Below are 17,189 nucleotides of genomic sequence, written 5' to 3' on the forward strand. Positions count from 1 at the left end.
TGAATGTCACCAAGTGGACATCTTTACTCTTCGATGTCCAGGACAGTGCATTATTTATGATTGATTGTGCAATCTTTGTTTTCTGGCAGCGTGGTGAGACGGCACTTCACATGGCGGCCCGGGCTGGGCAGGTGGAAGTGGTCCGTTGTCTCCTGAGGAATGGTGCTCTTGTGGATGCCAGAGCCAGGGTAGGTGCTGCTCTCCCAATGTTCTTCTGTGGTACATGGCCCCCTTCTTTAAGGTGGGGGTGTCTTCTGTAGTTCTTGGAATTTAAAATTCCACAGTGTACAAACCAGTCATCTTTTCATTACTGCGATAAATATCTGAGAAAATAACTTAGAGGAGAGAACAATCTGGGCTCTCTGGTCCACGAGTTTCAGATTATGATGGGATGGATCTATATTCCTAGGTGTGGTATGAGTCACAAATAGCATAACAGTGCAAAGCTACACACTTCGAGGAGGCTGGGAAGCAAAGAGCGTGCAAGCCTTTGTTAGTGTACTTCATCTAGGAACCGGAGTCTCTTGGATGGTGATGCTCACAATTAGGGAAGTTGTACTTCCTGCCCATCTGTCATCTCAGAGAATGCTCTCACCAACACACACTGAAGTGTGTTCTTCCAGTCTCCTAGGTGTTTCTCAGTCTATCAAGCTGACATCCAGGGGTTACCACAGACTGTCAGAGGGAGAGCATCCTATTAGTAACACAGTGTAATAAAGGAAGACTGTGTAAGTGTGTGCAGTGGAGACACACCCAAGCTACAGGAGCATTTGAATGGAATGTGGTTGTGTTTAGACATGAGAGGCTACCTGGTCACACTTGTCTATCCCCAGTCAGTTCTAACTCCCGCACAGGTTAGGTTTTTTTCTTTTTCTTTAAATTTTTTTTTCTCATTTTGCACTCTTTCTTTCCTAAATGCAGCCAAGCTTCTTTGCCCTGCTATATCTTTCGCTTCCTTTTGCAAGTCGTTCTGTTAACATTTGCAGGCACAGCCCTGGGATTCTCATAGGTTACTTAGTATGTTCTTTCTTCCTCCATTTTCATAAGCCCATTAGAACTCAGTTCATCTTGAGACATAGCATCACGATGTCAGGAGGAAAATAGCTCTTTTGGAGTTAAAACATCTTAATTATTAAGATTGTAAGTGATCTGATCTACAGGTTACTCCACCTCTGCATCTTTATCTTTGAAGATGAGATTTGGACTCAGAAACTCCCGAAGCCTTCTGCAGGTGTTCATAGTATTCTTTGACTCTTCAGAGTTACCAGACACTCTATCTCCACATGGAGATATCCATAGTATACAGTCAGACTTTTGTGTTAGATCTCATACGTCTTTTTTTCCTTCTCAGAAGCCATGCAATTTGTGTGTTTTTTTTTTAAATCACCATTGTGGGTGGGGAGATGGCTCAGTTGTTGAGAACACTTGTTGCCCTTGCAGAGGTCTGGAGTTCAATTTCCAGCAACCACATGTTGACTCACAACCACCTGTAACTCCAGTTCTCCTTCTTTCTGATTTCCGCAGATATGTACATATACAAACTACACGTACATACATACATACATACATATATACATACATGCAGACAGAGATTTAATACATATAAAATAAACAAATCTTAAAAAGAGTCACACATATATCATGTTTTTCCTTGTTTAGAGATTTTGTTATTTAACTGTATTTATTTCTATGATATGGCTTTTTCTTGTTTCCATTTAAGTGTGCCTACATCTCACTATTTAAGAAACAGCTCTATTGAGGTCAGTGAGAATGCAGCCAAGTGGCAAAGTCTTTTTCCCAGCATGCTCAAAGCCCTGGGTTCAGATTCTAGCAGTGAAAGAAACAGTGCCCTGGTCAAGCAATTCATGTTGAATGTCACAAACTTGTCTAATTATACTAGAAATCAGGATAATGTCCTGATAAACATTTTGTAACACACATTTAATAATAAACTTCTTTCCATCTATTTATTTTCAAATAAATCTTGTTAATATTCTTAATTAAATTTTATCAAATTAAAATTTATCATGTCTTGAAAAATATTTACTCATTTCTCTGTACCTCAGGCAGTTTTTGTATGTTGATTTGATCCATTATTAAAGTCACACTGCTCTGTATAGTTTATTTTCTATTGCTGTGATAAACACCAGGTCTAAAAACTTGAGGAGAAATGAATTTATTTCATCTTAGAATTTTAGGTCATGATCTTTGAGGTAAGAAGTCAGGTAGGAGCTCACGGCACAAAATAGGTAGGAGGCAGGAATTCATGCAGACCATAGAGACAACCTGGTTCTTGGCACACTCCCTCTGACTCGTGCTCAGCCGGCTTTCTTACACCACCCAAGGCCACTGCCTAGGGATGGCGCTGCCCCCAGTGGTTTGGGTCCTCTCCCCACCTCCATCAATCAATAATCAAGGAAACATCCCATAGACATATCCACAGGTCAATCTGATCCAGGCCGTCCTCCAGCTGAGGCTCGCTCAGATAACTTGGGCTGTGTTGAGTTGACCGCTGAAGCTAACTAAGAGACTACCATCTTTGGGTATTTCCTGGATCTCCTCCCTTCCTTGACTAGTTGGAGCTTCTTTCCTCTGGAATGCTGTGGTGTCCACTCTCTGTTTATGTGTGCAGCATGGAGGCTCTATTTTTTTCTGCAATCACACTTACTAGTCTTCATAAAGGAACATACTTCTTTCTGTTTTTCCATTTAAGTTTCACGTACTATTATGTCTTCTTTTCTGCTTTACCATTTATCTTCCGAGATGCACTTGAAATCCCTTACCCTGGCATCCCTCTATAAGGAACGAGGTTCATATATTGTAGGGCAGTGCTTTCCAAATGCCACTTTGGGTATGAGCCACCCGGGTACCCTCTTCACTGCAGGATGGGACACTTTTCTGCATTTTTAACAAGTATCCAGGTGATGTCAATGATCCCATCCCAGAGCAGATTCTTGTGATGTTGATGGCAATTAGGACCCAGGATTTCCCTTTCATAACATGTTATCAGGTACATTCAGGCCACGAAGTGTTAGCTTTTGTTTAACTAAACTCTTTAATGTTTTCCTGGAACTTTGTGTTTTCGTCAACATCAGTTGGGTGCTACATAATTCATAAAACATTTTCACGCAAGTTATCTTATAGGTGCCACAGCCTTGTGTGGAAGGTTGGCTTAGGGTCCTAAAATTCAAGATTTCTTCACGGATGAACTGTGGTCACAGAATTGAGTAAAAAAGACTTTTCCCATGGACCTGAGGTTGTTTTTTCTTCTTCTAAATAGCTCTGCCCAATGATAATTCCTCCCCAGTAAAGTCCGTCTGACTGGGATGTGGCTTGTGGAAGAAGTGAACAAACTGTCATTATGTTAGGCTCTTGTGTTTAAGTAAAGTTATTCCTGAGTTCAAGCGCTCCGTCTACCCTGCCCCGCGACAATGAGTGGTTTCTGGTTGCATTCGCCTCCAGGGCCTGGGTTCAACCCTGGGCCCTGCTCATGATGCAGCAGCCTATTTAGAGGCTGGAATGCAATGAGTGGTATCTCACATAGAGTGACAAGGACTATGAGATGTCTACTTCCTCCAAAGGATAAAGGACAGCTCTCAGAAGAGAATGAGCAGGCATCAGGCAAAAAAAAAAAAAAAAAAAAAAAAAAAAAAAAAAAAGCAAGTATTGCCTTTCTACTTCCTAGACACATACACACTTAAGAAATTAAGAAATTCCTGTTCTTAATCTAATACCACCCTTCTGGTACTTATCCCCTCCTGAAGAGGAAATAGCTTAAAATTCTGCTCATTGATTACACTGGACTCATGCTCAAGAACTTTGGTAGCCTGTAGTTTACCTCCTACATTTTTGAAGTAATATGTCATCATCATATAACCAGGGGCTTTTAGTCATGTTTTCTCTACTTCCTATACACACACAAACACACACACACACACACACACACACACACACATATATATATACTCCATATATATACTTCATATATATATGTATGTTTGTATGTATATATGTGTATATGTGTATATATGTATATATACTTCATATATATGTATGTATGTATATATGTATATATATATGAAGAAGAAATGCATATAATCATATTACTATTATTAATTTTAAAAGTACAGACTGGTGCTGGTGCTGAACTCGAACTTACTGCTAGAGTCCATGCAGACTAGCAAGTCAATACACAGCACCAACCACCCCAAGAGAACCAAAGTACAGGAGGCACCCTACAGTCAGTCCAGGGGATAAGGCATATTTTTTCAGACAGATTAGAAAGCAGGCCTATGGAGTCACTCTGCATTTGTCCCTTGGTGAGCTCTTCCCTCAGGAAGTTCCTATTTGTCCGTTGTCCTTGGTGGATTTAAGTTGGAAGTCCGCCCAGGTCTTCCCTCCGGATCCCTTTTGTTTAGAGGCTTGTTTCATTGGCATAGTTGTAGGCCTGGCCTTGCTTTTAGGTTTGAGCAATGACAGGATCCCTGGGCTTAAGCTAACTTGAAACTTAACTGCTAAAATTTTGCTCAGCTGCCAGCAGACATGGTTTTTTGGGAACATTAGTAGCAGGAGTCACATCAAACTTTTAAACTTTGGCCCAGTTACTGTTCTTTTTGTCTTTTTTGGAAAAAGTTCGGGCTCAGCAAGTCTTCTTAATTTTGGTTGCCTAGGAGCAGAAGAAACAGTAGGCTTCTGAAGTGGAGCAGAGAGCACCTGCTTCCTGTCCAGGCCGTGGCTCAGTCACTTGCACTCCGAGAAGGTCTTGTACTGGAAAGGGTCAGGGGACCAGGACTCCTCCATCACATTGCCCATTCTTTTGAGTCTTCGGCAAGGTTCCATGTTTTGTTTGGGGTTTTGCCTTGGTTTCAGTTAACTTTAGCCTGGAACAACAGATACAGGTTTTCCAGTTCAAAAGAGAAACAATTGTTCAAACTGAAAAGACCTTATATACCTGTTGACAGGTTGAAGGTTTTTCTTAGCAAAATTTATGTTATTTCTTTTTCCATTTTCAGATGAAAATACACCAAAACATTTTAAAAGTAGATAAGATATTTATTAACTTTTATTGAAATAAGCAAGTACCTTACTGCTCTGGGGATTTGAGATCCAGGGAACAATAGTTAACAACTTAACCAGTTTCCAGTAACTGCTACTAGTTACAGATTGTCAGTTGACTAGAAATCCAAGTCCTTGCAATCTCCTCCTTACTCTCTAAAATTCCTAATTGACCCACACCTAAAATAAAATTAATAATCTAAACAAGGTTTTAGTCTCCATTTGAGTATACTGATTTCCATCCCCTCCCCACTGGCACAAGTTAAGAGGAGAACCCAGCAGCAGACAGTTACTGAAACTCTTCTTCAGGTCCTGAGTTCACACCAATTGCTTTGCTCAGCACTTACTCTTGCTCTGATCTTTCCTGTCAAAAATCATCTTGTCCTGATCATGTTCTTCATGGCCATCTCACTGCATCCATCATTAGTGTCTGAGTTGCTTGCTTGGGCAGGCTTTGAGACATCGCTGCACTCTTAGCTACTAGATTTGGAAAAATCGCTCAGTAACACATATTATGCTTTCTTTTGGTGTCTATAATAGGGCAAGTCATATGTGCATCATACATGAAACATATTTGTAAATTGCAGATTTTTTATGAAATTCCAGTCCTATTGGTAAAATAATTGTATTGCTATTACTTATTTATTCCCTCCTACTTTGAAATTCATCTGATGCTATTTCACCTCTTCCTATAGGTTTTCCAAAAGAAACATAATGTTCAAGTAGTATATTGATTTGGACAGATCTATTGTCTTTTTTTTTCTTCATTTATCCTTATCCTTGGTAGCTTTTTATTCCTGTTTTACAGTGACTCACCCGGGAGAATATTATAAGGACACACCCCTTTGCATTCCTAGGGGCACACTCAATTTCATTTTTATAGGCAACAGCAGTTCACGTTAGAGTCAGGTGATCTCATGAGCCTCGCTGAATATGTCCTTCCTGCCTGTTCTCCTCAGTTCCATCCTCCCTGTTTTTAGAGCAGAAACACTTGGCAAGGCGTTTACTCTTTTTTTTTCCCAGAGTTCCACTTCATCTTTGAAGTCCTAGATGTGCATTGCAAGTGAATCTGCAATCTTCCTGGAACAGCATCTCTTTAAATCATTTTACAATGTAGTCTTTATCCACAGTTCTCCTAGAACAAAATGGCCGTCCTCTGTGTCCTTGGCTCAGGAGGGAAGTAGAAACAGCATTTCCAGCTTCCTTGGGTCTTTTCTCTTGAATCAGTTCCCAGAATAAATTCTTCTTCTTGTTGAAAGCTCTTGGAGGAGAATCTAGGTCTTAGGATTTCTGGACTGGATTTTTTTTTCCTCCTTCAAAACCATGAGTTTGCCTGTAAGTAAGCATAGAAAGAGTTGAAGAAAGAAAGAGTTACAAGATTACTTTGGGGTATTCATCAAACAATTACCAAGTTTATAAATGTACATACATGCTTTTTAAAAATCTAAGGGAGGGGCTTAGTGGTTAAAAGTACCTTCTGCTTTTGCAGAAGATTTGGGCTTGATTTCCACACCTTTATAATGGCTCACAGACTGTCTAAAACTCTAGTTATGGCGGACTTGCTGCCTCTTCTGACTTCTGTGAGAACTATACATTCATGGTGCATTTCCATACATATAACCAAACACAAAAAATCTTTTAAAAATTTTCAGATAGATTTTTTTTGTGGCCAAATATATCACTTCTATGACAAATACAAATGAAGCCATGACAGGGTAATAACAATTAGTTCTTGAGTAGAGATCCTAGTGACTTTTCCTAGATGAAGATACCTTTCTAGAGGAAGGCTCCATGACGTGTTTGAGAAGCATGCGTTGCTAATCAAGCTGGGACCTAACTGATTACTCACCTTGAGTTATAGGAGGAACAGACGCCTTTGCATATTGCCTCCAGGCTGGGTAAGACGGAAATTGTCCAGCTACTTCTACAACATATGGCCCATCCAGATGCAGCCACTACAAATGGGTACACACCACTACACATCTCTGCCCGGGAAGGACAGGTGGACGTGGCCTCTGTCCTGCTGGAAGCGGGCGCAGCCCACTCCTTAGCGACCAAGGTAAGGGGGAGGACGAAGAGGAGTCAAGGCTTCACTCAGCTGCACAAGGGAAAACCTCTGTCAAGCCTCTGTTTGTGTCTCTAAGTATTTTAGATTACATTCTAAACGATGAGAGGAGGTTGTAAAATTGTATGTAATGTCTTCAAGGAAAATTCCTGTATTCCTATCTTCTATTTAATGTGCTAGTTCTGCCTGGTATAGGTATCTAGAAATGTAATTATGATTTCATTACTACAAAGCAAAGTTTACTTTTTTCCTTTTTAACTATAATATATATATTCTCTAGAGAGGAAAAAAGGGAGGGTTTCCCAAATATGCTGACTTGTCATCACTAGTGAGGTAGAGAACCCTGCATTAGTGCAGGAGTACCGTCTGCTGGGTGACAGAGCCGAGTGACAGCTCGCATGCCTCCGTCCTGCCCTTCCCAGAGCTACCCCATCACCTCTCACGTGCTTTCTCCTTTGTCCAAGTCCTTTTTGTTGTTAAGATAAAAAATCATGACGCAAAGCAGCTCATCTAAGAGAGAGATTATTGTGGTTTATTAGTTCAAAAAGTAGATATTCATAATCTCAGGGACGACATGGCAACGGGTGGCTGGGGAAGGAACCCGGCTGATCACATTTCATCAGCATATCAGGAGACAGAGAAAGGATGGGCAATAAGGCAAAGCTATACTTACTGAAGGTTCCACAACTCCCCCAAAGAGTGCCAACGGCTGCCGATGAAGGGTTCAGATTCCTGGGTCAATGGAGGACCCTTATTTAATCCACTACCCCAACATTTACCAGGTTCACCTTCCCTGTAGCTCTTTACAGTGTCTAAAACAGAGCAGACGTGCAGATCAGTTCATGAGTTGTACTAACACCAAACACAGACTATAATATTCCAAGCCCGTGTTCAAGATTCCGAGGTGGTACGGGACAGCTCTGCCTTCTCTTGGATATATTCCACTAGAAAGTCACTACATGGAGGTGAGTTATGATAAAGCATGAACACACCAAAATCGCTGGAGCAAATTAGACTGAGCTAGTGCAGAAGAACACAGAAACAAGGAAAACAGAATCCTAGAATACGTGAGCTTGTCACAGGGCAAAGTACTTCTACATATACAGTAGCAGGTCAGATGAATTAAATGTCATTTTAGCGGGCTTTCACTAAATTGGAGTAAATACCACACCCGAGGCCAAGGAAGTTATCACGTATGGACTGAAGTAATTGCTGTGGCCTCTGAGTCCTCAGAAGGAGAGAAGTCCACTAGTTACTGCCAACCCAAGGCTAATCAGAAAAATGTTCTGATGAGCTGGAGCTATAGCTCAGTGGTTAAGAGCACTTCCTGCTCTTACAGAGGACGTGGCACTCACAGGCAATTTTCAGCCATCTGTAACTCCAGTTCCAGGGAATGTGACGCCCTCTACTGGCCTCTGAAGCAACAGGTAGCACACAGTTAGGCATTATGGATATTCTTATACATAAAATAAAACTAGACGTATTTTGAAGTGTTCTGACATAAGAAATTGATAAATTTTCAAATTGCTTCATCTGAAAAGGTGAATGTCTTTTAAAAATTCTTCGAAAAGGAAAAACTCAGAACTTAGACACAAAGCAACTGATATACATTGATTATGGTAACCCAAGAGTCTTGATAGATATCTCAATAGATGAGGATGCAAAGGGGTAGAATCAATAGATATAAAAGTAAAGGAATAGGAAATAGTCTCCCGTCTTTCAAAGATTTTTAGGATCGAAAAAACTATCCAATGCCGTAGTGCAGTAGAGTAGAAAAATTCTTACACAAAGCAGTTGGTGACGGAGGCAAGCTGAATCCTGGGTGACTCACCATCATTGAAGCCTCTTCAGTGTTTAGAAATACCAGAGGGAGATGGAGCCCTGATAAGATTCACATGGGAAGAAGTGACTTGTGACTTGAGAGATGCCTTCCAGTCAGGCTCCTATCATTCTGCAAGAGCTAAGCAGTTTGGATTGATAAGAGGTTTCCAAAAGTACAAAGGAGTCAGCACAACTTCAGCTGGACTCTAAGGATAGAGGTTTATTTTCTTCTTCCAAATAATGTTGTACCACAGAAATCTACTTTACCCAAGCTAGCACAATCCGACCCTGTGTGCACACAGTGCTGGGAGCAGAGACTCAGCAGCAGCAGGTAAACTTGATCAGAAGGCTGCTAAAGGAAGCCACCCTCCAGCCATTTCCCAACAGGGAAAACAGCCAGAGGATTCACTCTCATCCAAGAACTTATTAAGACCAAATGCTTACGTCTTTTATTTAAAAAAATAGAAATTAAAATGTCATTTTAATTAAAAATAATTGATCTGATGACACTTTGAAAGGGCAGTATTGGTTCTTGGGTGGTATTCAGTGTTTTTGATGGGGACTTAAATAGCACCCAGTACAGAAGTTTTGCTGGGTTTAGTTTTTGGGCCCTGGGGAGTGTTAGAGTTCTCCGACTCCTACTATTGTTCCAGAAAAGCATGTGGCAGAGGCATCTGTCCAGGAGGGTGGATGACATCATGGGGCAGGATGTCATCTGTACCACCTGGAGCTTCCAGAACTGGGACCCCCTTTATTTTTAGCATGCTATAAATATAATATAATATTTATAGCATGCTACTCATTGAAGTACTGCTGTTGGATAGGCTCAAGGGATGTTGAGGGCATGCATATACAACGTGTAGGGCAAGCATCTTTTAAAAAGCACACTGTTAAAGCTTCAGTTGGTGGTTAACTATTTAGTGTTCCTCAGCCCAAGGCATACCATGACAATGGATTTGACTAGAGGAATTGAATTTTGGACAGCATGGTCTTCTGGGAAAGAAGATAAAAACATGCCGGGCAGTGGTGGTGCATGCCATTAATCCCAGCATTTGAGAGGCAGAGGCAGGCAGATTTCTGAGTTCAAGGCTCAAGAAAACTCTGGTCTACAGAGTGAGTTCCAGGACAGCCAGGGATATCCAGAGAAATCTTGTCTCGAAAAACCAAAAACCAAAAACAAACAAAAAAGCCACTATGTTTTTTAATAGAATACCTCTTTCTTTCATTCTCTAGATCATCTATCTGGCCAATTTTGCAGAAAATATGTCAGCTGAATCAAATCATTGTTTTCTGTTCAACTGAAGCTTTGTAAAATATTCTAAAACTTAAACGAATTTGGAATGGAAAGTATAAAAAGGACTCTAAGAAATTGAAGACATTAATTTTAGATGGGGCAGGACCAAACACATAACTCGGGTGCTCTGCTTTCTATTCATAAATCAAAGCGTCAATAAATACTGACGCCAGTAGAGGTTGCTAATCTCAAAGCTAGTAAAGTCAAGATTCAGTCTCCGAGATTTCAGACACATTTGTTGTGTTTGACTCCGCCAAGCCTAATGAAGCTGCTACCAGGTCTGGGTAAACCTTATTCCTAACCCTTGGACTTCTCCAGGTCTGGCAGATTTCACGCCATCATTTCTTACAAATAGAGACTCAACAGTGTTTGCTTAATGGGTTAACAATAATTTTGTAAGGAATTGAGGGGGGAAAGCCCCTAATTTTTACATTTCTCTGTCGTACTATAGAAGGGCTTCACTCCTCTGCATGTAGCGGCCAAGTATGGAAGCCTGGATGTGGCAAAACTTCTCTTGCAACGCCGCGCAGCCGCAGACTCAGCAGGGAAAGTAAGCGGTTTCAGTAGCACGTTTTCGTAATCGGATTCTGTTGACTCACTTTTTTTTTTTAACATCTCATCAGAAATCAAGAATAATGCACCAGGCAAAATTACACAAACCACACAAGTTGAGAATATATGCCCCTGACCTTTGCTGTGGACTGCAATTTAGAAGCATTTTTTTTATTATTCCTTATCCTGAAGGGCCCACAGCTTCTCTGTATTAAGAATCCTTGTGGTGTACATAGAAATTTGGACTTTTGTTTGTTGTGACCAGAAAGCTGCCCTTTGCTAATTTCAGCGCAAACAAACTCAATTTTAGTTATGTTTCTAATATGAAAATTATCTTTCCATTGACCACCTTAATTAATTAACATGTAATTAATCGATAACACCGTCCATGCATCCTGGTAGCTCCAGAGCAGCTAACGCTAATGTATTAATGCTGAGATTCAAATACCACCTTTACAGAATGGCCTTACCCCGCTCCATGTTGCTGCTCATTATGACAACCAGAAGGTGGCGCTGTTGCTGCTGGAGAAGGGTGCTTCCCCTCATGCCACTGCCAAGGTGAGGACCAGAGCCTAAAATTTCCGGGTGCCATGTATCTATAATCCGAGTATACATGGGCCTTGCTTTTTAAATAGCTGCCATGAAACAGTGATAATAACTTTCGCTATTGGTAACTTAAAAAAAAACCTGTTTCTACCTATTGCTCTGTCTAAAACCTTTTATTTTATTTATTATATTTTTTTTTGCAATTTTTAGAGCCAGCAGTTATCAATAGAGAGTGCATATTAGCTTGCGAAATTTTGTCTTGTTACTAGCTGTCAGTGTTTTAGATCCTGAGACATATAACTTGACAATGGCATTATAGATTTTTCCTCCTTCCCTATAAAACATAACCTTTCATACGCTCATTCCTTCTAACATCAAATTTTTACTCTGTTCTTATTAGGAGTCTCTTGTTCCTTTGTCTTTTAAATGTTTATCTCTGTCAGCTTCGTTGTGGAGAGTTTTACGTGGGTCTGTATATGACTAATACCTTCGTGTTGTATATCTATCAGCCGCTTGTAACCACAGCTCTTACCAAGTCCGGTTACCTAGCAACAGATTATCTACTATCCTCTCAGTTTATGCTGTTTGCACATACATTTTTAATGTTGAAAATGTGCACAGCTGTCACATCCTTCAGTCACTTGTTTGAAAAAAATATATTTTAAAATCACATGTTAAACTTTTTAATCATGATTGGAAAATAGTCATATTAGATTCCTAACAGCACAAATCTTAGCCGCATTGTGTTCCTTCACCCATCACAGAGCCTGGCTTTTTCTAGGACTTAAATAGCCTTTGCTAGGGAGTGGAAAGAACGCTCCAGTCACAACCATTTGGGGTAAAGTATCCTAACAATATCATAGAAGTTACTCAATTTGATTCTGTGTGGTTAAAATAATATCTGACATATGGAATTCAGGGGCGGGGAAATGCTACAATCCAGGAGCATTAGGGATAGCTCACAGTCAGGACAGAACAGGTCATCTTTCGGGGAGAGGGGACTAGAAATGACCAAAGGGTCAGAACACTTGAAGGCATGGGATACTTAGCCTGGATGCAGGAAGCATCTAGAGATGTTTCTAGACAGAGAGGCAACCCAACACAGGTACTGAAGGACTGTCATGCAGATGAGAAGCTGCCTGAAGAGATGTTCAGATTTGATGCTTTTACCTGGGGTATCTGATCCTTTGTCCTTGGTTGCAAAGATTTGGGTGTGCTTAGATAGAAATATGCTATAGCTAAGCATCTAAATTAGCCACCAGGTTACGTCTATCTTTTCTGGATGATTATACTTCATTACTCATTACTTCTGTTGGAGGTAAGTATCCAAGCACTTACTAGATGTCCTCTCTGTGTGTGACATGTGTGCATGCATGTGTTTATACGTGATGTTATGTCTGTATGTGTATCACGTGTGTATGTGTGTGTCATACCTGCCCCTTTTGTTTCTGTTGTAGAATGGCTACACTCCTTTACACATTGCTGCCAAGAAGAATCAGATGCAGATAGCTTCCACACTACTGAACTATGGAGCTGAGACGAACACTGTGACGAAGCAAGGGGTCACTCCGCTGCACCTTGCCTCACAGGAGGGGCACACAGACATGGTCACCTTGCTTCTGGAGAAAGGAGCCAATATCCACATGTCAACCAAGGTATTTTCTTCTAGACTCTGGCTTCAATCAGGTCCACTACATAAATTCCAATAGAAATGAAGCAACAATTATTTCGAGAAAAAATGGTGTGTGTGTGTGTGTGTGTATCCTCTTTTGTGTGAGCAAAGGAAACATGGCTGTGTTAAAAGCCCCAAGATAACAAGGAAGGTGAGCTTATGAGACCTAGAAAACCAGGGGATGCTGCAGGTAGCTCCCACAGGTTTGCTTCCCATCACCCCGCAGTGTAGGTCTTTCCTTTTCTTCTCAAGCCAATTCAGTTATCTCTCTGTGCATCCCTGCTTTCTCCTTGTGGTGTGAGCATCACAGGAGCCTAACCCATCCTCCCCAGGAATTAAAATCACTCTTCCCACAGCCACACAGTGCCTTGCTTTCTGCTGGTCATGATGGCAAATTGTAGTATGCAAATGACCAAGGAACAACGGACAGAGACAAAAGAAAGAATCGTTCTAACTGGAGGTTGGCTTCAGCAGATGAATCTGAATTGTAGCTCGACAACTTAATGAAATACAGATTTTTAAGCCACCTTCTGCCTATCTTAGGGGCAGCTTTGGTTAGAAACCTTTTTCACACTGGGCACCTCAGTTCCAGAAGATCCTGCTATACCACTCCTGGGCATATACCCAGAGGATTCCCCACCATGTAATAAGGATACATGTTCCACTATGTTTATAGCAGCCCTATTTATAATAGCCAGAAGCTGGAAAGAACCCAGGTATCCCTCAACAGAAGAGTGGATGCAAAAAATGAGGTATATATACACAATGGAGTACTATCCAGCCATTAGAAACAATGATTTCATGAAATTCTTAGGCAAATGGATGGAGCTGGAGAACATCATACTAAGTGAGGTAACCCAGACTCAAAAAATGAATCATGGTATGCACTCACTAATAAGTGGATATTAACCTAGAAAACTGGAATACCCAAAACATAATCCATACATCAAATGAGGTACAAGAAGAACGGAGGAGTGGCCCCTAGTTCTGGAAAGACTCAGTGAAGCAGTATTCGGCAAAACCAGAAAGGGGAAGTGGGAAGGGTTGGGTGGGAAAACGGGGAGGGAAGGGGGCTGATAGGACTTTCGGGGAGTGGGGGGTCTAGAAAAGGGGAAATCATTTGAAATGTAAATAAAAATATATCGAATAAAAAAAGAATTAAAAGAAAAAGAAACGAAACCTTTTTCAGAGAAAGAGAAATATGTTTTCTTCCAATGAATAGCCTTTTGGGATGACTGAATTAATCGTAATAGTCAAGGATATAAGGATAAATTATCCAAACATGAAGGTATACACCTACTACAGCTTTACTTACACATATCAACCAGGAGCCAGCTGCCAAGAAACTGAAAATTACAGTCCGTGCTTACTAACTGACCATTTGACTCTCTTGGTGCTTTTTGGTGCCATGTGATTGGGTAAGAGAAAAAGTAAGCTTCTTAGAATTTTCCATGGATACTGTGCTTTCTGTGTGTGATTGATGAATTAACAAGTATGTTGGAATACCAAGTACAGATGGGCCTGCCCATGTTTCAAGGGTTATGTGACATGCACTCCTTAAAGAGCTGTGACACAGTAGATTGTCCCCAGTGTACCTAGAGCTCTGTTCCCTGTTTCTATCACTCAGAGGTGTCTCAACGCATTGTTCTTCTCTATCTCCAAAGTCCTTCTTACCAAAAGTCTTCCTGGATCCTTCCACAGAACCTGTCAACTGTTCACATCTCCTCAGCTAAAGGACCATGAGCCTTTCTCCTCATTCCATGTTAGCTTATTGTCTAGCTACATCTTGCATAGGACTTGTGCTGGCAACCACAACTGCTTTGAGTTCATGAGTGCAGCCACCTGTAATCTCCAGAAGACACTGGCTTGCTCTGGTCCTGTCCACCCTCTGGCTCTTACAATCCTTTTGTGCCTTCTTCCATGGTGGCCCCTCAGGCTTGGAGATGGAGATACTATTGATGCCCTGTTTGTGGCTGAGCAGTCCACAGATACTGATTTTCTGCACTTTGATCAGTTATAAGTTTCTTTGCTAACGACTGTCCACTACTCGAAGAAACTTCTCTGATGAGACCAGAGAACTGCACTAATAATACAGGCAGACATTCGGTATAGTGTCCATTTAGCAGAATAATAGTAGTAGATTCAATCCTGTGAGCTAATCCCACCAAGCCTAGGGTTTTGATTTGAGTCAGATTTCCAGGACCAAGCATGCATGTTTTATCCTGTGAAATGAGTCTTATGTCCATTCATAAAGCAGGTGGTGCCCCTCATAATACCTGTGCCACTCATACACCTGTGGGCGTATCTAGGCAGGCCAATCATTGCTGATGATTGACAGGTGAGATCACTGATGACCTCTCCCACTCCAGCAGCCTGGATAGCACCTTTCAGTACTATGAAAGCTAGTTAGCAAGGAGGAGGCTTCCTGGTTGGAAGAAACTTGATTTTTCTCTGTTCTGGGACCAAAGTGGATAGCGACTTCAGTAATAAGGTCTTATCATCTAGTTCTGATCATCAATCAAGTTAAATAGTTTGTACAGTTTAGTGTGTCTCCTGGTCAACTCTGTTCAACACCTCAAAGAGAAACATTCTGGACAGTGTGTGGAACTGGTCACACGATGATTCTGACAGTATAACTTTTTAACTTTCAAAATATAGAGAGTGAATTTACTTTGCTTTCCTTGAAGGTGTCCTTTTTAATATATTATTTGCTTTCAAGGAATTTAAACAGCCAGATAGCAAATATTTAAGGAGCTTTTTTTGACTCACACACTCAGCAGTGAAGACAATTCTTTCATTTTGGAGGTTCCTGACTTTGAGGTCATCTTGGGCTACATGGTGACACTCTGTCTCAAGAAATCACAAGGGAAAAAAAAAGCCCCGTTTAGGAGAAAAAAATTCTGTTTTATGCTGAAATTCAGATTCTTAAGTATCTTCTGCTTTGTCTTAATATTAAGATGTTTTTATGCTGTAGGATTGATTAAATGATATTTGTTTGTACGTGACAGAATTTGGATGCGAACAAGATTTCTTTTTCAGGCTGATGCTTTATAAACTGGAAGTCGAGCTTAGCTGCTCAGGGGTTAACAAGGGCCAGCCCCTAAAATGACAGTCCCCTGCGAAGCTGTAGAATGTTCTCTCTGCACGGGCCACCCATCTTTTCTTTCTTTAAATTTAAGTTTTTGTTGGTTCTTTGGGAGTTTTACGTCATGCACCCCAAGCCCACCCATCTCCTCCTCTCTTCATACCCACCTCCACCCTTGTTCCCTACCTCCCTTCCAAAAGAAAAAGAAAATATCATCGTGGAAGCCATAGTGTACACCGTATGTCCAGAGCACCCTCATATCGAGGGCCAGCTCTACGGTGCTGCCCAGGTGAAGGACAGGGCCTGCTCTCCTGAGTGCTGCAGCCGATGAGGGGCAGGGCAGGGACAGCTCTCCTGTTCTCATGACCCCAGACCCAGGTCTACTGCCTGCTGCAGGTAGTTATGGCTGAGAGGGGAGGAAGGTATCTCTCCCTCATCCATACTACCACACGAGAGATAAGTGGCAGGGCCAGCTCCCCTATGCTGACATTCTTGGGGCTGCTCATCTGCCATTCTGTCAAGTACAGCAGCTGCCTAGGGGTCGGGTCAACTCCTGTCGTCATGTCCCCAGGGCCAGCTCTGCCCAGGTGAGGGACAGGCACAGTTTGCACAGTCCTCAGACAGTGGTACCAGATCCCTGCTGCTCCAGAGCCATGGACTCTGACAGTAGCACAGGCTAGGACCCCACGCTGGTCCCAGGTTGACTCACTGGCTACATACCTCAGTCTTTTCCTCACTACTCCCCAGTCTCTGTTCTGCCTATTGTGCCCACATCCTTCTCTTTCTATTCCATTCCTCCACCACTTCCTTGTTCCTCTTAGTGGTGCCCTGGGTCTCTGCACGTCTGGGGTTGATCTCAGGAGTGCTATGCCCTGTTTGTGCATTATGGCAGTGGGCAAGGGTCATCTAGGTCATGCCTACCCCCTTAGGTTGAGTACACAGCACCAGACTGGTGACCATCTCAGGCTATCTCCCTTTCCAGGTCCCATAGCACTGGTCTTTAGTTGTATTGGGCTTGCTCCTCACCCAACTTGCCCAACTGACCCCTTGTGAGGGTTGCCTGTCTTGTGATCACTCCTACCTGGAGGCTGTGGTCCCA

The 17,189-nt window shown here is 41.7% G+C and overlaps 1 protein-coding gene across 2 annotated transcripts in view; it reads left to right on the forward strand.

Annotated features, from left to right (window-relative positions):
• Nucleotides 1–17,189, forward strand: part of Ank2 (ankyrin 2) — a 203,055-nt gene that overhangs the window by 103,517 nt on the left and 82,349 nt on the right. For both annotated transcript variants that reach the window (XM_052179290.1, XM_052179289.1), the window contains 5 exons: nt 90–188; nt 6,917–7,114; nt 10,687–10,785; nt 11,247–11,345; nt 12,791–12,988. In XM_052179290.1, the coding sequence (XP_052035250.1) occupies nt 90–188; nt 6,917–7,114; nt 10,687–10,785; nt 11,247–11,345; nt 12,791–12,988 (693 nt within the window). The remainder of the gene's footprint in view (nt 1–89; nt 189–6,916; nt 7,115–10,686; nt 10,786–11,246; nt 11,346–12,790; nt 12,989–17,189) is intronic.

This window comes from Apodemus sylvaticus, chromosome 4, assembly GCF_947179515.1.
Source record: "Apodemus sylvaticus chromosome 4, mApoSyl1.1, whole genome shotgun sequence".
NCBI lineage: Eukaryota > Metazoa > Chordata > Mammalia > Rodentia > Muridae > Apodemus > Apodemus sylvaticus.